Below are 16,777 nucleotides of genomic sequence, written 5' to 3' on the forward strand. Positions count from 1 at the left end.
TACCACTCCATCACTGTCCTTTTAGGGCACTACCACGATGGGAGAAACCCTTGGTGTGGGAACAGTACAATGCACAGTGCACAATGCACAGTGATTGTGGAGAAGTGTGGCTCAGGGGTTAGAGGCGGCAGACCCGGACGCTGAGATCGGCCCTGGACCAGGGTTCAATTCCCCGCCTCGGCGGGTCTTGGGCTCAAAAATTCCACAGACTTGATAATTCTCACTCCGGTGCCTTCTCGACTCACGGGTTCACACTCTGCGACTCTGGGCAATGCTTGCTTAATCTCCACAACGGCCCCTCGCGGCAGGATGCCTGGCTTTCACCTTGTGGATACCCTGCCGGGGTTCTCTCACAGGGGAATACCAGGACGGGTTCCCTAAGCAAGCGCCGGGAAACCCACTGCGGGTAGCTGTGCGCTATACAAGCTCAAATACATTTACATTTACATTCCTAGATAATAATTCAAGATCTTTTTCAACAGCATCTTACAAATAAGAAGCAATTTGTTTATGTCTTTGAGCAACAGGATAGTCGTCCTCATTAATATGCAGCTTTACTTTCATATTCTTAAGCTTTCCTAAACTAATAAACGATTAAGGGATTTGACTTACTAATCGCTGTGAGCATTCATGTTGTAGTTTACAGAAATCAGTCCCATGTAAACATCTGTGCTGAAACTCAGTAGACACTGTACCTTGAAGTACATGGATGGGTGCTTGCACCTTCATTTTCTTGGGTCTCATCGCTGCTACAAATGAACCGTGACTTTTATAAGGCGTTGATGCAGTCCAGGTATACCATTTGGTTTTCAATGGTGTAAGTTGCGGTAATTGAGACAATTCATTATATTTCTTCTCAGGCATAATGTTTATTGATGCACCACTGTCGATAAAAGGTAGCGAACAACCATTTACTTTCAGTGCAATCTTAAGTCAATGTTTGAATGACTGGTGCTTTGGCATGTCAACTTTTGTTTTTCTTCACGTGCAGCCTGTCCAACACTTACTTGCTTTTCTGAGGTAAACATCAACATGGCAAAACCATCTTCTTCACCTTCACTTGACACTGATGTAGAAGAACCCGTTTGATGAAGATTTAGATGACAATCTACTTCGTTCAGTGTCAATTTGTCTTTATTGATGTGGCCGCTTGGCCTTGTGGGTGCACATTAAAAGTTTCCTCGGGAACGTTCCTGAGACAATTTTGTATTTGCGCTGTGATAAACTTGCTTTTTCCTTTGCAAATAGTCACAAAATGGTTCTCCTTCCCACAGCCTTTGCATATCTGTCCAATGGAATGGACATTTACCTTTGTGCGGAAACTAAAATCAACATCTAAAACACAACTTCTTTTAAGCGTAGACATCACCTTGTGTCGTTCAGCAGGGAGTCCAAATGAGGGACCGCTTTGGAGAACGGGCGACTTGAAACATATGAGGAACATTGGCTGTGATCTTGGCCCTTGGATTCCATTGTCACATGTATTAATTATATACATTATAGACGTCAAAGCTATGTAAAGGACACTTTGGGTCCTGTACAGAAAAACCCTTTTAATTTGGAAAATTGTGATTATGAAGGTGCTGATTATGCTTGTTTTTTTACCTTGTTTTTTATGGAATATTTTTCAAACCTGGATCTATTTGATTATTGGACTAATTTAAAGGCACAATAGCCCTGAAGAAGTTCTGTTTGGAACGAAAAGCGTTGGCTGATGTCCATGTTTTTAATTGAAACTAAATAAAGAATCTATATTGGAATATGAACGGAATCCTTTGACTTCATCCTGGTGCACCGTCCACTTTCTTTGAATACATTTATCTGGCTTCCAGTGGAGTAAAAGTGTGGCATACTCGGGATGTGTTTGCATGGACATTTTACAAATTGATTAATTTAAGGAACTGAAGTGCTGAGCCTTTGGTCGGCCGCATTTCCTCTGTTTAATTGATCACCTTGTTTCGTTCAGGCATTTGCTTTGGATTATTTTTCACACTAATGACTGATTAATTCTGGGCACCTTCAGCCTCCATGTCAGCAGCTTGTCTATCGGCATGCTCTTCAACTCTGGCAGCCACCAACACTCGCTCCAAACGAAGAGTTTCTCTTAGCATTCGTCGTCTGAATGAATCTGACAAGCATCCATCACTAACTCTAAGACGTGTAGCTTCTTTGTCAAAACATTAATTGAACTTCCAGCATTTGATTAATGAGTCAAGTCTTTCCACAAATTAATCGATGGTTTCACCAACTTTCTGTCGCTCTTGACTGAAAATGTATGTTTCTTAATCTACATTGGGCATTGGATTGAATTTGAGATTTAAAGTTTCTTTAATCTGAAGGTATGTGACTTTCTCGGCATTCACTGAATCTTCCTTGGGACTTTTACACCATCACCAGCAAGATTTTTGAGGTATTTGATCATCTTTTTGTTATCAGTCTCTTCTAGTGCATCAATTAAATCTTTCAATGTCTCTATCCAAACAATCCATCTATGGCCAATATTTAGCTTTTTGGCAGTATTCAAAAGTGATGGTGGTTTCAGGAAGGCGGCAGTACTGTAACTATTTACATGGGTAGCAACCACTGCAATCACGGTTGTGAAAACCCTAATAGTGCAGGCTAGGCCGAAGGGTAAACTCAGCAACTTGAAATTGCCAGGTAATGCCTTTGGGACTGCAGGTGGTGTGTATGAGAATATGTAACCCGCAAGTACAAGTACACCAATCAGTTTCCCGGAAACAGAGCACATAGGATCTCAGCCAACGTGAGAATCTTGAATTTGTCCTTCCGCAGGACGACGTGAAGTGGTAGTAGGTCCAAGGTAGGCCTGCGACTTATTTTCGCTCATTACCTTACCTGTTCTATGGCACCCTTTCAGAATAAAAAAATTACCTCATACAGCAGGATGGGCAGATGCTCTCTGAAATATGTTGCGTTGCAGAAGAAATATTGGATAGGCAGGAATGGAAAGGTAGGATAAAGCCCTTTTGAACATTCTCCAAAACCTATATGGCAGACGTGATAGATCACAACCCTTTGAGGAAATGGCAAATTCTGCCCCTCATTGGTTGGGTGTGAACAGTCAAGGGAAAACTAAAGCAGCTTGCTGGCCACTTTAGCAAGGAACAAGGCAGTGGCGGATTGTTGCCCTTGCTGGCCTGTGTGATGTGTGCCTGTGGTGCATCCTTCACCCTGAAATGACTGAGCTGTTTGCTGTATCACTGTCTCAGAAGGGAGTGACTGCCAAAAGGGTTACCTCCAGGAGTAGACCCTAAATTTGCAGAACTGATGGGAAAATTGCTTTGCCAAGGACAACAGCCACTGTAATGCACTGGGGCCCTACTAGACTTAAAAGCATTTCAGAGCTGAGTCCTTCTTCTTTCCAAAGAGACGAAACCCATCTATGCGCATGACCATCAACATTGCATGCAGACCACAATAAATCAAGTGTACCTCATCTAGGCATGTCTGTGGAGCACAACTTTAATACTGACTGCCTGCCAATGCAATCTGTGGCATCGAAGCCTGTGTGAATGACACATTTGGCTGCGTCCTGCCCATCATGGATTATCCAATCCAAGGATAACCTAAAGTCCCGTGGGACCACTGGCATGATCACACATGTCAAGCCCTATTGGGCATGTGTACATATGCATTCAACTCCTTCCCATAATACAGGAACATTAATTATGAAAAAGAAGGATGATTTAATGTTTAAGACAAATAAAATAGTTCTTCAAACGCGTCATTAAAAAAACACAAGCACTTAAAAAACTTTGAGAATAAATTGAGCTATGACTTGCTGGAGACGTTGGAAGCTGCAATGCCTATAACACAGGTTTGAGCCCCTTACTGATCATGACTAAAAGGGCATGCAAGCCTGTAACCTCTGTCTCTTGTAGCGATCAAATCTATGTCCACAGCAGATTAATATTTCAATTCTTGGAATAGTGCCAACAATAAAATATAGAAATATGAATTATTGCTTCTATGTCTGATTTATCAGAGGCCTCGTTTGACAGCTCAGATGTAGCCAGATACATTTTGATCAACCTAAACAATTGCTTTCAGGAGAACAACAGAGAGGGGCGTTGTCGGTAGTTAGAAATAACTGTTTTGATTGGACAGACGTTGTGTACTTCTATAGAAAAAAAGTATTGCCCCTCAACACAGCTATGATTATTTTTTTTTTATTTATCCAGTTGGATACTTGAACTTTCAGGGGCGTCACTTGACATTGATGTTCAACATTTGATTCAATGCCTTTTAGACTCCCCATTTGACTCTTGTTTCGATTATTGTTCTGGTAGTTGATTCAATGCCCATTAGATTCCCAATGTTCGACTAATGTTCTGATTTGTTACCTTTACCTCAAATTGTAAAGCGCACGGATATCCTTCGGGATCAAGTTTGCGCTATATAAAACTTTATAAATAAATAAATCAATAAAAAAATGAAATGCACTTCTAAGATAAATATTAAGTACCACATTAATATCACATTTGAAAAACAAACCCTAAAATAAACAATGATGGTACACTATTTTCCGGTATATTATTTGGTGCAGCAATGAATCTTTATGGGCTTGATTATGAGTTTTCCAGAATTTTGTACGTGGATACTAGAGGGCCAGAATCTCCAATTCCAGATGGTATCCCAGCTCAAATTCCAGCAATTATACGTTGTGTGCCAAGAAGGGGGAATAACAACATTGACCTGGCAATGCTGGGTCCTTTTATATGTATTTTGACCCTAATTCTTGGAATATCCTGCTGATATTTTCCAAATGTACAGACCAGACAAAGATGCCAGAACATGTGGAAAATGTCAGCAGGAGTCTGGGGGGGTGGGTGGGGGGGATTTGAAGATTTAGGGCAGGGGTGGGCCAAGGGACGTGTCTGCTTCCATATGTTGTGCTCTTGGGGGGAGGGTGCTACGGGAAAGGTGAGTGGGTGGGGGGTCCAGGTTATCGCTAGCCCCGACTTGGGGAAGCTTTGTGGCAGGGCGATGGGAGGGGCTACACTGTGCTCCTGCGCTCAACCCCTGCAGAGGTATCTCACAATGTGTATCCACACACAGAGGACCAGGCCTGGTGTTCCTGTGCCCAGTATTATCAGGTCTAGAGTTTACAGACCCAGTAATTTAAGACCGGGAGCCACTCAAAGACAAGAGGTGAGTGCCACTCAGTTTTACTACTCTTGGTGCAATGCCGGAATCTGGCTTAAATCATATTTAGAACCTATAATTTGTACTTGGGGCCCTGTGATCGTTAGCAGGGGGAAGTGTGTAAATACCTGTATAACAATCTCTCAAAACACTCCTCACCACAACTAAATGTTTAATACTTCCAGTGGTTAACAATGTTAAGGGTATAGTAACCAGAGGCTTGAGCGGCTTATTGTAATTTCAAAGTGTTGGAGAGGGGGGAAAGAAAACATTTAAATAAAACACAATGCCTATGTGGAAACACCTCATAAGTATGATAAAAGTACCATGAAATTATTACACGTAAATTTCCATACCTGAGTGAGATCTGTAGTTTTGATACAGCTGATAAATCCGTTTTGGCTTCCGAACAGAGGAGTGCTTGTCTTTGGAGCAAAGAATGCTGGCATAGTGAAATAAAGAGCGCAGATCGCTAAATCGAAAGGAAACACCTTTCATTATACTTTGTGCTGTGTCACCAGTAAGGAACATTGAATTAGGATCATTGATGCATCTCATTAGAAGAGCTAGCTCAGCCTGAGTGAAGTCCTGAATCTCATCACCATAAAGTTCATGGATGGACCAAGGAAGCTCCTCAAGCTTCTGCAGCCTTTGAGACAAATTAAACAGGAAATCTTCTTCATCAAAGTAACCTCTCTGAGATTTAACTTGCTGGTACAGACAAAACAGGCGATAGATTTCCTTTCTATCTTCTTGAAAGTTTGGCGCTCTCTTCCGTCCCAACTTATTGTATTGTTCTTCTGAAAGCCTTCCATGGGGGCAGCTAAGAGCTTCAAAAGACCCTTTGAGGAACGACTTGATCTCTTTCCAAACCAATGCAGCATTATAGAGAGATTTGCCCTTCACCATCTTTGGCCATAGTTCATTTGCAAAAACATCAAATGTCACAAAAACACGAGGGTCAGTTTCTTTTGATACGGTTTCCGAGGTCTTATCTTCTTCCTCATAATCTCCTTCATTTTCACCTTCATCATCATCATCTAACAAATCAGGTAGCAGTAATTCATCATGTGTGGACCAGCCAGAGATGTTCCTTTTGAGACTACCATCCTCATTCCTGAGAAAAAATGGATCTGGCATTGATGCATCAAGTAAAAGCAATAACTGCTTTGAGGTGGCAAACAGAGGAAAGTTTTCATCGTTGAGGTCCTGCAGCCTGTACACTGTAGGTTCAACTTGTTTGAAATGACTGGTGGCTTTAGCAGACCTGCTCAGCTCAGTAAAATTCCTCTGAACTTCTTGACACAAAACATGGTTTTTAGTTATAAAAATCTGATGAAAATGTTCCAATTTCTCTTCCTTGTTACTGTTTTCATCTCCATCTGCATCGGAACAATGTCCTTCATCTTTAATTTCTTGGTTCGCTTCATCATCTGAGCAATCACTTGTCTCAGATTCATCACTAGAGTCTGAAACATCAATGGTATCTTCTTCTTCTGTGCCCTCACCTTCAGAAATGCTTTGTTTCCGCCTATGCCAAGTGTTCTTTACCAACCAAGGGCCACCTACTGATTCTGCTTTCTCCCAGTATGAATGAAACTTCTTCCATAGTCTATACAGACAACAAGTAGTCTTCCCTGTTCCACTTCGGCCAATTAAAATAATTGCTTCCATTGGTTTAGGATTGAGGTCAATCACTGCGTACTCCAACTCACCAACTCTGAAGGGATATTCAACACTAGAATTCATCTCACTTATTATATTAAGGGCCATGTTGGTACTGAAGCTATGGAATTTCATTATGTTATATTCGGTTTCCACTGCACTAGCTGGTGGGAAATAATCTGGTATGAACAAGTCTTTGGATTTTTCCACCTCAACATCTTCAACATAACATTGAGGAATGCGTTTTTGTACATGCGTGCTAGAGGACTTCTGAGATTTACTTATGCCCTTGAGCTTCTTACGCAGGATGCAGGACAAGCCACGGTTGTATGCACTACATATATTGTCTATAGCATGGTTAAGTTTGTTATGGTCAAGAACAATGTCCCATATTCTTATGATTTCTGTGTACACCCTGCCAGATTTTTCCACAGAATACAGGGATTGTTCAGTCTCTATAATCTTTTCTGGGTCCTCGCTACACCGTGGAGAAAAATCAATGGCAAGCTCCCATAACATCCTGCCACCTTTGTCCAATTTGGCTTCATACAACTGTATGTCGCTGTTTAAATATTTCAAACGTTTCTGAAGGCTTTGTACCCAATCTCCATTTCCAAGTTGCTGTACTGCTAAGATGATTTTCTTTTTCATGTAGTGCGGTATTGATTTGCTACCCAACTTCTTCAATGCTTCTGATGTACACTCTATCTCCCATGTCATGTTATCAAAATCCTGCAAGTTGGCTAACTCACTAGCATCCTCATCTTCTCTTTCATCGGAAGCTGATATTGCAGGTTCACATTGTACACTCTCAGCAGCTAGAAGCGGAGCATCAGGACATTTATATTTAGCGCCTGAAGTTTCAGTTTCTATAGCTTTTGATGGTATGTTTAACATACCTGAAGTCCCAGCTATGACCGGAGAAAGCTTTGCTACCTGCAATGTCTCCATCTCTGGTTTACACAAAGCAAGCTGCTTGATCAAGACAGTGATTTTTTGTGCCAGGTTTTCTCGTATTGTCAATGGTTTGATTTCTTCTATAACCTGAGGATTTTTAGTGGGACACTTTTGTGCGTTCACCAGGCCATCAACAGCCCTAGCAATATGTGATTGATCATGATGCGCTTTTGTCTCCAATTTTAAACTGTGTGCTGCCAGCAAGGAGGCTTGGTGTGATTTTGAGGATGGAATATTAACAGCGGGAACTGACTTTGCAGACTTCAAAGACTGAATAACTGGGTATTTCTTTCTGGCTTCACGGACAGCCTTCTCCCATGTAATGAGACGCTGATCATTCTTTTTTATCCTGTGCCTTACATCTTTTCCCAACCTGTTTGTTAGATTTAAATTAATTTCAAACCTGGATAACAAATCTATAGCCCTCTTAAAATTCTTGGCATTTCCATTCTGGAACAAAATGTGCATTATAGTGTTTCCTTGTTTATCTTGGGTATTGGGGTCAAGATATGGAAAGTCAGAAGGCTTTGAACTGTACAAGTCCAGAAGATGATTCAGGAAGTTAACTCCAATGTCACCTGAAATGAACAAAAGAAAAAACAATTTCAACAATCAAGTTCAAGCCATGATTGGAGGTTAGCGGGGTTCAAACATAGTATAGTAAAACTAAAGAAAACTATTTGAACAAGCAACATTATTGAAGCAGGTAGCTAGGTGAATTATATCCCAAACAACTTAGGGAGAAAGCTACATAAAGAGAATACTAATCTTTAATCTCTAAATCATGAAAATGGTGAAGAGGTTTTCAATCCAAGAACGGAATTCAGAATTCTAGGATTGCATTTTCACAATCTCTCTGAGAGAGAGGACCTCTTACTGAAGACAATCACTTCACCACAAACTAAATGTGAGCAAATATCAGTACAGAATGATTTAACAAAATAAGCAGGTTTGTTCTTTTTTGTAGCTCTTTTAGTTGGAGAGGACCCTAACAGCAATATTTAGTTTCATCAGTGTATAACGTTTGGCAGTCTTAATAAGGTCAGGAGCTGAGAGTACAAGGACTTCTGAGCCAAACTTCTTGCTACTTGTGGAACAATTCAATGTAAAACTCTTGATGTAAAGTCGATAAAAGCTCTTCCTCAGTCTTACATTTCTATAAAGTAGCAGGAAACCAGTAACCATGAGACAGCAATCAAGAGAGTGCTGAGGTGACCTACAGAACTTAAAACACGCAAGCAAGAGAACTATTATCAGATTAGCATAGGATAGCAGCAAAGACAGCATTCTATATTCTCCTTAATCCCGCCTGTCTCTTGATCCCGCCTGTCTCTTGATATAATTGCAATTCAATTGGATCATTATATATTCTAGCGCTTTTTGGTGTGTCAATATTTGCTTTGCTTGATTCGTTATTGTAAATTTGTAAATGTGTATGTTTGTAGATACTGTACATATGAACCTTTTGATCTGACAGTATTTCTGTTTGTGCCTGTTTTTTTTTTTTAATCATTTGGAAATTATGTGAAAAAGAAAATAAAAATGTTTGGGAATTTAAATCCAGCGGTCACACGGTACATATTGACTGTGTGTCTTGAGAATTGTTTTGTGAATTATCCTGTCCAGCCACCTTGTTCTGTTTTTCCCTATTGTCGAGATCCGGGCTGGTCAGATGTAGGATCCAATACCTTCACTGTTTCACAGCTTATGATGACTTGGGCCTGGTCTTTCTTGATCTTTTTCAGCACTTTGGATAGGAAAGGTGGGGGCAGAAAGGAATACAGGAGTCCCGGCCCAACTGATGGAAAGGGTATCCAAGAGAGAACGGCTTTGGTAAATCCAATGCGCACAATTGTGGTGACTGCGTGTGCTCTGCAGTGGCGAATAGATTGAGCAAAGATTCTCCCCATTGCTGAAAGAGGACCTGTGCCACCTCAAAATGTGATCCGCTAGGTAACAGTGGTTGTGTTTGTCTGCCTTAGCGTTCAACGATCCCGCCAGGTGCTGGCCAATCAGGGAAACAAGAGTTCAGCCACTTACAGAGATGTAGAACTTCTTAGCACAGGACCCGCAAATAATACCAGATGGCAGTTACATTATGCATGAGAGCCTGCAACCTTACCCCCTTGATGGCCGGCAGGAGCGCTTTGAGTGCCGGGAAAATAGCTCGCAACTCTAGCTCTGGTTTATGTGGAAGTGAGTTTTCACAAGAGACAAAAGTGCTCCGATCTCCACCTCTCCCAGGTGATGTCCCCAACTAAGAGGGGATGCACTGGCTACCAACAAGAGTTCTGGGTGAGATAGGGAGAGGTCTTTAGCAGTCTCCATTAGCTCTGATAGGTCCTCTCGGTGCTGAGCCCACTGAGACTTCAGATCCCACTCCAGAGCCCACGTGGTCTATGAACAGGATAAAGGCAGCCAAAAGGCCCAGAAGCCTTAGAGATCTTCTCAACGAGACACAGGTCAAGGGTTGAAACATCAGTCACATCCTGAATGGCCTGGCCTAGTTGAGGTGGAAGAAAGGCCCTGAAAGGCACAGCGTCCAGGATGGCTCCAATGAAGGGAGACGCTTAGAAGGAGTCAGGTGTAACTTTGTCGCATTGATGGAAAAGTCCAATGATGTCAACAGGTCGGCTGTCATCAGGAGATAGGTTACAACTGCTTTAGGTAGCCACTCGTCGAGATATGGCAATACTGGTATTCCTAACCTCTGCAGATGTGTTGCGATCACCACCATCACCTCTATGAACACTCAAGGTGAACAGCTATGGCCAAAGTGGAGCACGGAGAGCTGAAAATGTACCTGGCCTACCTGAAACCACAGGTTAACACCTATGGGATTGCATTAAAGAAATGTGAAAATAGCTGTCCTCCTGCAAATACAACATCACCATCCAAGTCTCTTAGCTCCAGGGAAGACAGAACTTGGGCCAAGTTCAACATTTTAAACTTGTTATTCCGGAGGAAGAAGTTCAGAAGGCACAGTTCCAGGATGGAGAAAAGGCATACATCATTCTTCAACACCAGAAAATAATGGGTGTAACAGCCAATCCTAAACTCTGAAGCCAGCCCCCTCACTGTTGCTTCTTCGGCCAAGAGCCTGAACCTCAGCACCAAGTATGGACAAGTGGCCCTCCAGGTGGGTTGTGGTATAGGTTGCATGTCACGGTGAAATGATGGGAAGGGTATGGAATAAGAGTGTTACATGATCTGGACATCCATTGGTCCGATGTGATGCTCCTCCATCAAAGCAGGTAAAAGATGATACTTCCCACCGGGTAATTGTGAGATACTGAGGGTGAATTAAAACAGCTTTGTTGCAGCTGTGGAAGAGGGGACTGGGGTCTGGGTAGGTACTCGACCATGGGGGCCAGACTGCTGTTAGCTTAATCTTCAGCCTCTACCCCGAAACAACAGATTCCGGTTGCTACTAAGGCCTGTGCTGGAATTCCCTACCAAAATCTCGAAAGTGGGAAAGCTGCAGCAGGATCTGCAGAACTACTGGAGTTAGGCCTAGAGAGCAAGCAGTGGCCTTACTCTCTTTGAACCTTTATAAGGATGAATTTGACTTCACTCCAAACAACCTAGAGCCATAAAACGGCATATCCATCAAGCATTTTTGGCATCTGAAGAGAAGCCTTTGGCAGCACTACGCTTGTCCCTATTCCACTACCTGGACAGTCAGCTATGTCTAACCCAACAGAATTAAGTACTTTCCTGTGTCCTGCCCATCCATGACAAGGCACTGTAGATTTATAAGATGTCGTCGGAGACAGCTGACAAGATGTCTCCCACTCTGTCCCATAGAGCTTGCATTTGCCTGCCCAGGAAGATTGGCATGTTAACAGATCTTAGGGCAAGGCCTGCAGAATGTCTCCATTTGTTTTGGCTGGGAGGATGGAGGGAAGGCATTAGGGTTGAGGTGACTCATACTACCAGGCCCTCCGGAGTAGGGAGTAGAAATCAAAAATCCAGATCCCGGGAGCAAGACTATGCCATCAGTCCACTTGCCGATTAACTAGGAGGCAAGATCCTAACTTTTTCTAGGGGCCTGCCCATCAGTCAATACCTTGCTGAATGAAAGTAGAGGTTCTTGATTGGTTAGTCTAGGGTTAAGGACCTCAATGAGGACATTTGTATTATCTTGTGCTGTTGTCCTAAACATCCACCGCCCTCTTTATCACTGTAGTGAAGTAGGCCAATACATCTGTTGCCATAGGTGGACTTTGGGAAGACTGACCAAGGTGTGGAGGGGTGTCTAGGTCACGGACATCCTTTAAGTCATCAAATATATTGCCGTCCTCATAAGGGGCATTGTCATCTACATTGTCATGAAATGGCGGTATGTCTATGGATCCTAGTAGGTGTAATGCCGGGGTGTGTCGGACCTCGTGAGTCCAATAACAGTATCTGCTCAATTTTTGATGTGGTGACGGCGTTGTGATTTGGGTTCAAGCTGTTGGTTAAGCCACCCCAGGCTGCATCAGATGTCGTGCCTGAGCCGATCTCGAGAGACTTGGGACTCAGGTAAAGTTCGAGTGGCGCAGTGAAAAATTGATCAACCAGGCAGTAAACTGAATGGAGGTCACCTCGTATAAGTACAGTGTGTAACAAATAGAGTAGCCAACCTAGCTTTATTTTTTTGCAGGGCATTTTGTGACCACAGAGACATCAGAAGACGTTTGTGAGATGTAGTGGACGATGAATTACATAGCATATTTTGGGGTTTCATTCTCAATTCCCCTTCTCTAAATGAGGCTATCTTAACATATAACTTGGCCCAAGATTGAGTTTAACAAGAGTTATTACTATTCATACTATATCTAAGTTCTAATCCCTTTACCACCTCATGGAGAAAGCTTTGGCTGGCTACTATTGCAGCTTTGAGAGACATATTTAGAAACTGAGCAACTCTGGTATCCAAATGGAACAATAGTATTAAGCTTTAAAACCCCACTGGTAAATAACACTATCTTCCATGCATACTACCCTGTAACTACCTACTGCCACACACCTGGTCCAGTGGGTTCATTTTAGCAATGCAACTAGAATACTTGATACCTAATCTCATTGTTACCACATCACTTAAATAAGCTGAAAATAAAGCCTCTATTCTACAGTTGGGCAGAGCCCACAATAGAGTTCCATTATCCTGGAAAGGCAGCCCTTGGCAATGCGATCATAATCACTAGCTAAATTGTTGCCAACAAACAAGCACAAGTGGAAAAAACAAGTACAGACTCATCAGTCTGAAGCGTTAACTACTGTGTGACTGCAGTGAGGAAAGGGTGAATCCGAAGCCCGACTTTAACAGATGTGTAATAAAAAAAAGTGCATAAACGTGCCAATGCAAGCACTGGAAGGCGCCCAAAGAAAAAGCAGTCATAGAGTGCCAGCATATGGCAAAGAAAAACTGACCGAAATTTAATCTTGTGGAATGGCACAATTTTAGGGTCAAGTGAGAGCGACAGTGTCATTTTAACATCAGGCACCTTATCAAAGACATGAAAGCAAGTGAGCAGTCAACATGCCAAATACATAAACAAGTTAACAAGTAGCCAAACAGCAAATATGTTGAACAAACAAACAGCTGTATAAGCAGTTAAAAAAAATTTAAACAATTTACTAAACAACAAGCGAGGACCAAGTAAAATGAAGGGGAAAAAAAGGTTCATCAATGTAACAAAGCCACAGAACCATTCATTATAATGGCCACCGGTAGTCTAGGCCCCAAATGGAAGGAAAGGCTTGAAAACATTGTAAAGGCCACCACTGAAAATGATGAAAGATAATGTTATTTACCCTTAAGGAACTTGGCAGGCGGATGCATTTATAAAACAGTCAAGACTCTTTCTTCTGTCAAAGCAGTTACATATTAATGCATGTGTGAGGTACTGAATGCAAAGTTTCTTCCCAAAAATACAGAAGACTATAGGAGATACAACTTCAATTATGTGTCAGAAGAAGGAGGAGTGACAATTGATTACTTTATTACCCTGCTGCAAAGATTAGTTTAAAACAGTAAATTCAGCAACTTCTCAGACGACTACGCAATGAGTCTACTCATTATGGAAGGATGTCAATCAATCAAAATACCAGTGGTGAAAGTTAGTGAGAAAGAGCTACATGCTAGAAGACTTAAGGCAGCGGGCAACAATTCAATCATCTGACACCCAGCAAGAGGCGCGAACCAGGAACCGTTGTACAAGAAAAAGAAAAAGCCAGATGAGAATTAACTGCCGTAAAGCAGTCACAAAAGAGAGGGTGTACCCCTGAGAAACATGTAAAAACAAAGCATGCCCTCCATGATCAATACATAACCTAGTTTCCTGAATACCAACTGATTTGTTTTGAACCATCTCCACTGATCCAGGATAAAGGGCACAAGATGATCATCAAGGGAGGACTAAGGAAGTTTTGGGATAGCACAGCCAGAGACAGATGGGGAAGACTGCCATTGCTGTCTGCCTTTGAAACCACTCCCCCCCTCTCCCCCATTAGCCAACAGTATTGGTAAAATCCAGGATAAAGGGCACAAGATGATCATCAAGGGAGGACTAAGGAAGTTTTGGGATAGCACAGCCAGAGACAGATTGGGAAGACTGCCATTGCTTTCTGCCTTTGAACCCCCCTCTCCTCCCCCACACACACACACCCATCAGCCAACAGTATTGGTAAAATCCAGGATAAAGGACACAAGATGATCATCAAGGGAGGACTAAGGTAGTTTTGGGATAGCACAACCTGAGACAGATGGGGAAGACTGCCATTGCTGTGTGCCTTTGGAACCCCCCCCCCCCCAAATCAGCCAACAGTATTCGTAAAACAATGTTAAAAAAGGGTTTGTATTGGTACTGTCTGTTTTACATACTGTGTCCTGGAGAAACCCCAGATAGGGATGCTGCTGGTAAAATTGTCTAGCTATAGATGTCATCATCAAAACGAATGCTGTGTCCTACTTCATTGAATGTGCTCCAAAAATGAGTCACTCTGCTCCCCAAAGAACCTTTCCTATCAAAATACATATTTTTGAGGGCAGCCTTGACAACTCTGGAGAATGCCACATACCATGTTCAAGTGTGCCTACTCATATAAAATCAAGCGAAATGGTGGCTGCCAACTCCATGCCAAATTATAAAAAATTCTGCTGTGAAGTGTTCAGCCCATCCTTTGTTATTTGGGAAAGAAGGCTGCATGTGTTCAGGTAGACTAACAGTAGTCAATCTGGCCATCTACTAGAGAGCATGGGCATGCCATGCCAAGGGGCAAGTGGCATTAGTCTGGCACAAAGCAAGACTAGCGGATGGGAAGATGCTGTGTGTCAAGCCAGCCAGGTGCTTTGATTCACAATCAGGAGGAGTGGTGGGAAGGCTCTTTAAGTCTCCCCGGTAAAGGAATGGTTGGCACATGCTTTCAGTTAGCCAGCACATGCAGGTGACTTCGCACAATTAGCATATGAACTGCTACATCAGAGAAGGGATTCTCTCAAGCTGCCAACAGACATTTGAGTTAAGTCTCACTGAAAGAGCGAAGATGCTTAACATGCTTCAAATAGCTGTAGAATCTCATTAAGGAGGTTAAAGCATGGCTCCAAAGTAAGAAGAAAGAAATTAAGCAACTTCCTGGCCTTTATTTCGCGGGCTCTTGACCAGATAGGGGGCTTTGCCGAAGGTCCCATCGTGTTGATGGGTGATTTTAATCTTGTTTGGAAGGGGTCTCTTGATAGTTCTGGCTCTAGTAGGGCTTCCTCTAGTATTCTCTCTAGCACGTTATGACAGAAATTTGCTGACCTAGGCCTCCTGGATACTTGGCGTTCTCTGCACCCCACTTCGAGAGACTACACACAATTCTCACATGTGCATAGGACATACTCCAGAATTGACTATATCTTCGTTAGTCAGTCTTTGTTGGGGTCCCTTCATGCTGCCCAGATCCTCCCGATTGCTATCTCAGACCGTAGTTTAATTTCCATAGGCCTTTATTGGACTGCAGCCGCTCCACGGTCTTCTCGTTGGTATTTCCCCTTGGTTCTTACCCGCGACCCTGAGCCCAAGAAGCTTTACGGGCAACTACTGTAGAATTTTTTGAGCATAATGATCCGCAGGACACATCCCCGCAGATCACTTGGGACGCCTTTAAAGCGGTTCTACGCGGGAAATGCATCCAACTTAATTAGATATTGAATAGGCAACGGGCAAAGGAAAGAGAGGGTCTTGAAAAGGAGCTTGAGGCAGTAGAACAAGCACACAAAGCTCATCCTACTAGAACTCTTCAGAGGCATCTTACCACTCTCTGGGGCAAGTTACGGGCCATTTATTCTAACCGGGCGGATTTTACTCTGCTAAAGCTTCGCCGCTCTTCCTTCCATCAGGGCAATAAGATAGGTCTGCACTTAGCTCGCCAGCTTAGGGTCCAACGAGAAAGGGATTTTATTGGGGAGCTTATAGACTGTCAAGGCCAGCTTGTTCATTCCGATTCCGACACAGCTAATCTATTCAGGGACTTTTATGGTCAGTTATACTAGGGTGCTATTCCGGACACGGCCCGTCAGCAACGTTTTTTGGACACCATGGTCCTTCCGCAGATCTCTAGGACGTCAGCAGCTCTGTTGGACTCCCCCATAACGCAGGAGGAAGTTCGGGAGGCTATCTCGAGACTTAAGCTACACAAAGCTCCGGGGCCCGACGGCCCTTACCGCCCATTTTTATAGATGTTTTTCGGCAGATCTCCTTCCTCACCTTACGGCTGTATTCCAGGCCATCGCTACCGATGCACAGGTCTCTGACTCTATGGCGGAGGCTGTGGTTTTGGTGATTCCTAAGCCTGGCAAGGATCTGCAATTATGCGTCTTCTACAGACCCATTGCGCTTCTTAATTTGGACGCTAAGTTGTACTCTGCCATCCTAGCAGCCCGGTTAGAGAATTTGATGCCCAACTTAATACACCCCGCTCAATCGGGCTTTATCAAAGGGTGGCAAACGCATGCCAA

General features: G+C 42.9%; 1 protein-coding gene across 3 annotated transcripts in view; it reads right to left on the reverse strand.

The window, feature by feature from the left end:
• TRANK1 (tetratricopeptide repeat and ankyrin repeat containing 1) overlaps positions 1-16,777 on the reverse strand; it is a 1,005,982-nt gene that overhangs the window by 418,245 nt on the left and 570,960 nt on the right. For all 3 annotated transcript variants that reach the window (XM_086964756.1, XM_086964757.1, XM_086964755.1), the window contains one exon: positions 5,523-8,366. In XM_086964756.1, the coding sequence (XP_086820882.1) occupies positions 5,523-8,366 (2,844 nt within the window). The remainder of the gene's footprint in view (positions 1-5,522; positions 8,367-16,777) is intronic.

Source organism: Lissotriton vulgaris, chromosome 4_1 (assembly GCF_964263255.1).
Source record: "Lissotriton vulgaris chromosome 4_1, aLisVul1.2, whole genome shotgun sequence".
Taxonomy (NCBI): domain Eukaryota; kingdom Metazoa; phylum Chordata; class Amphibia; order Caudata; family Salamandridae; genus Lissotriton; species Lissotriton vulgaris.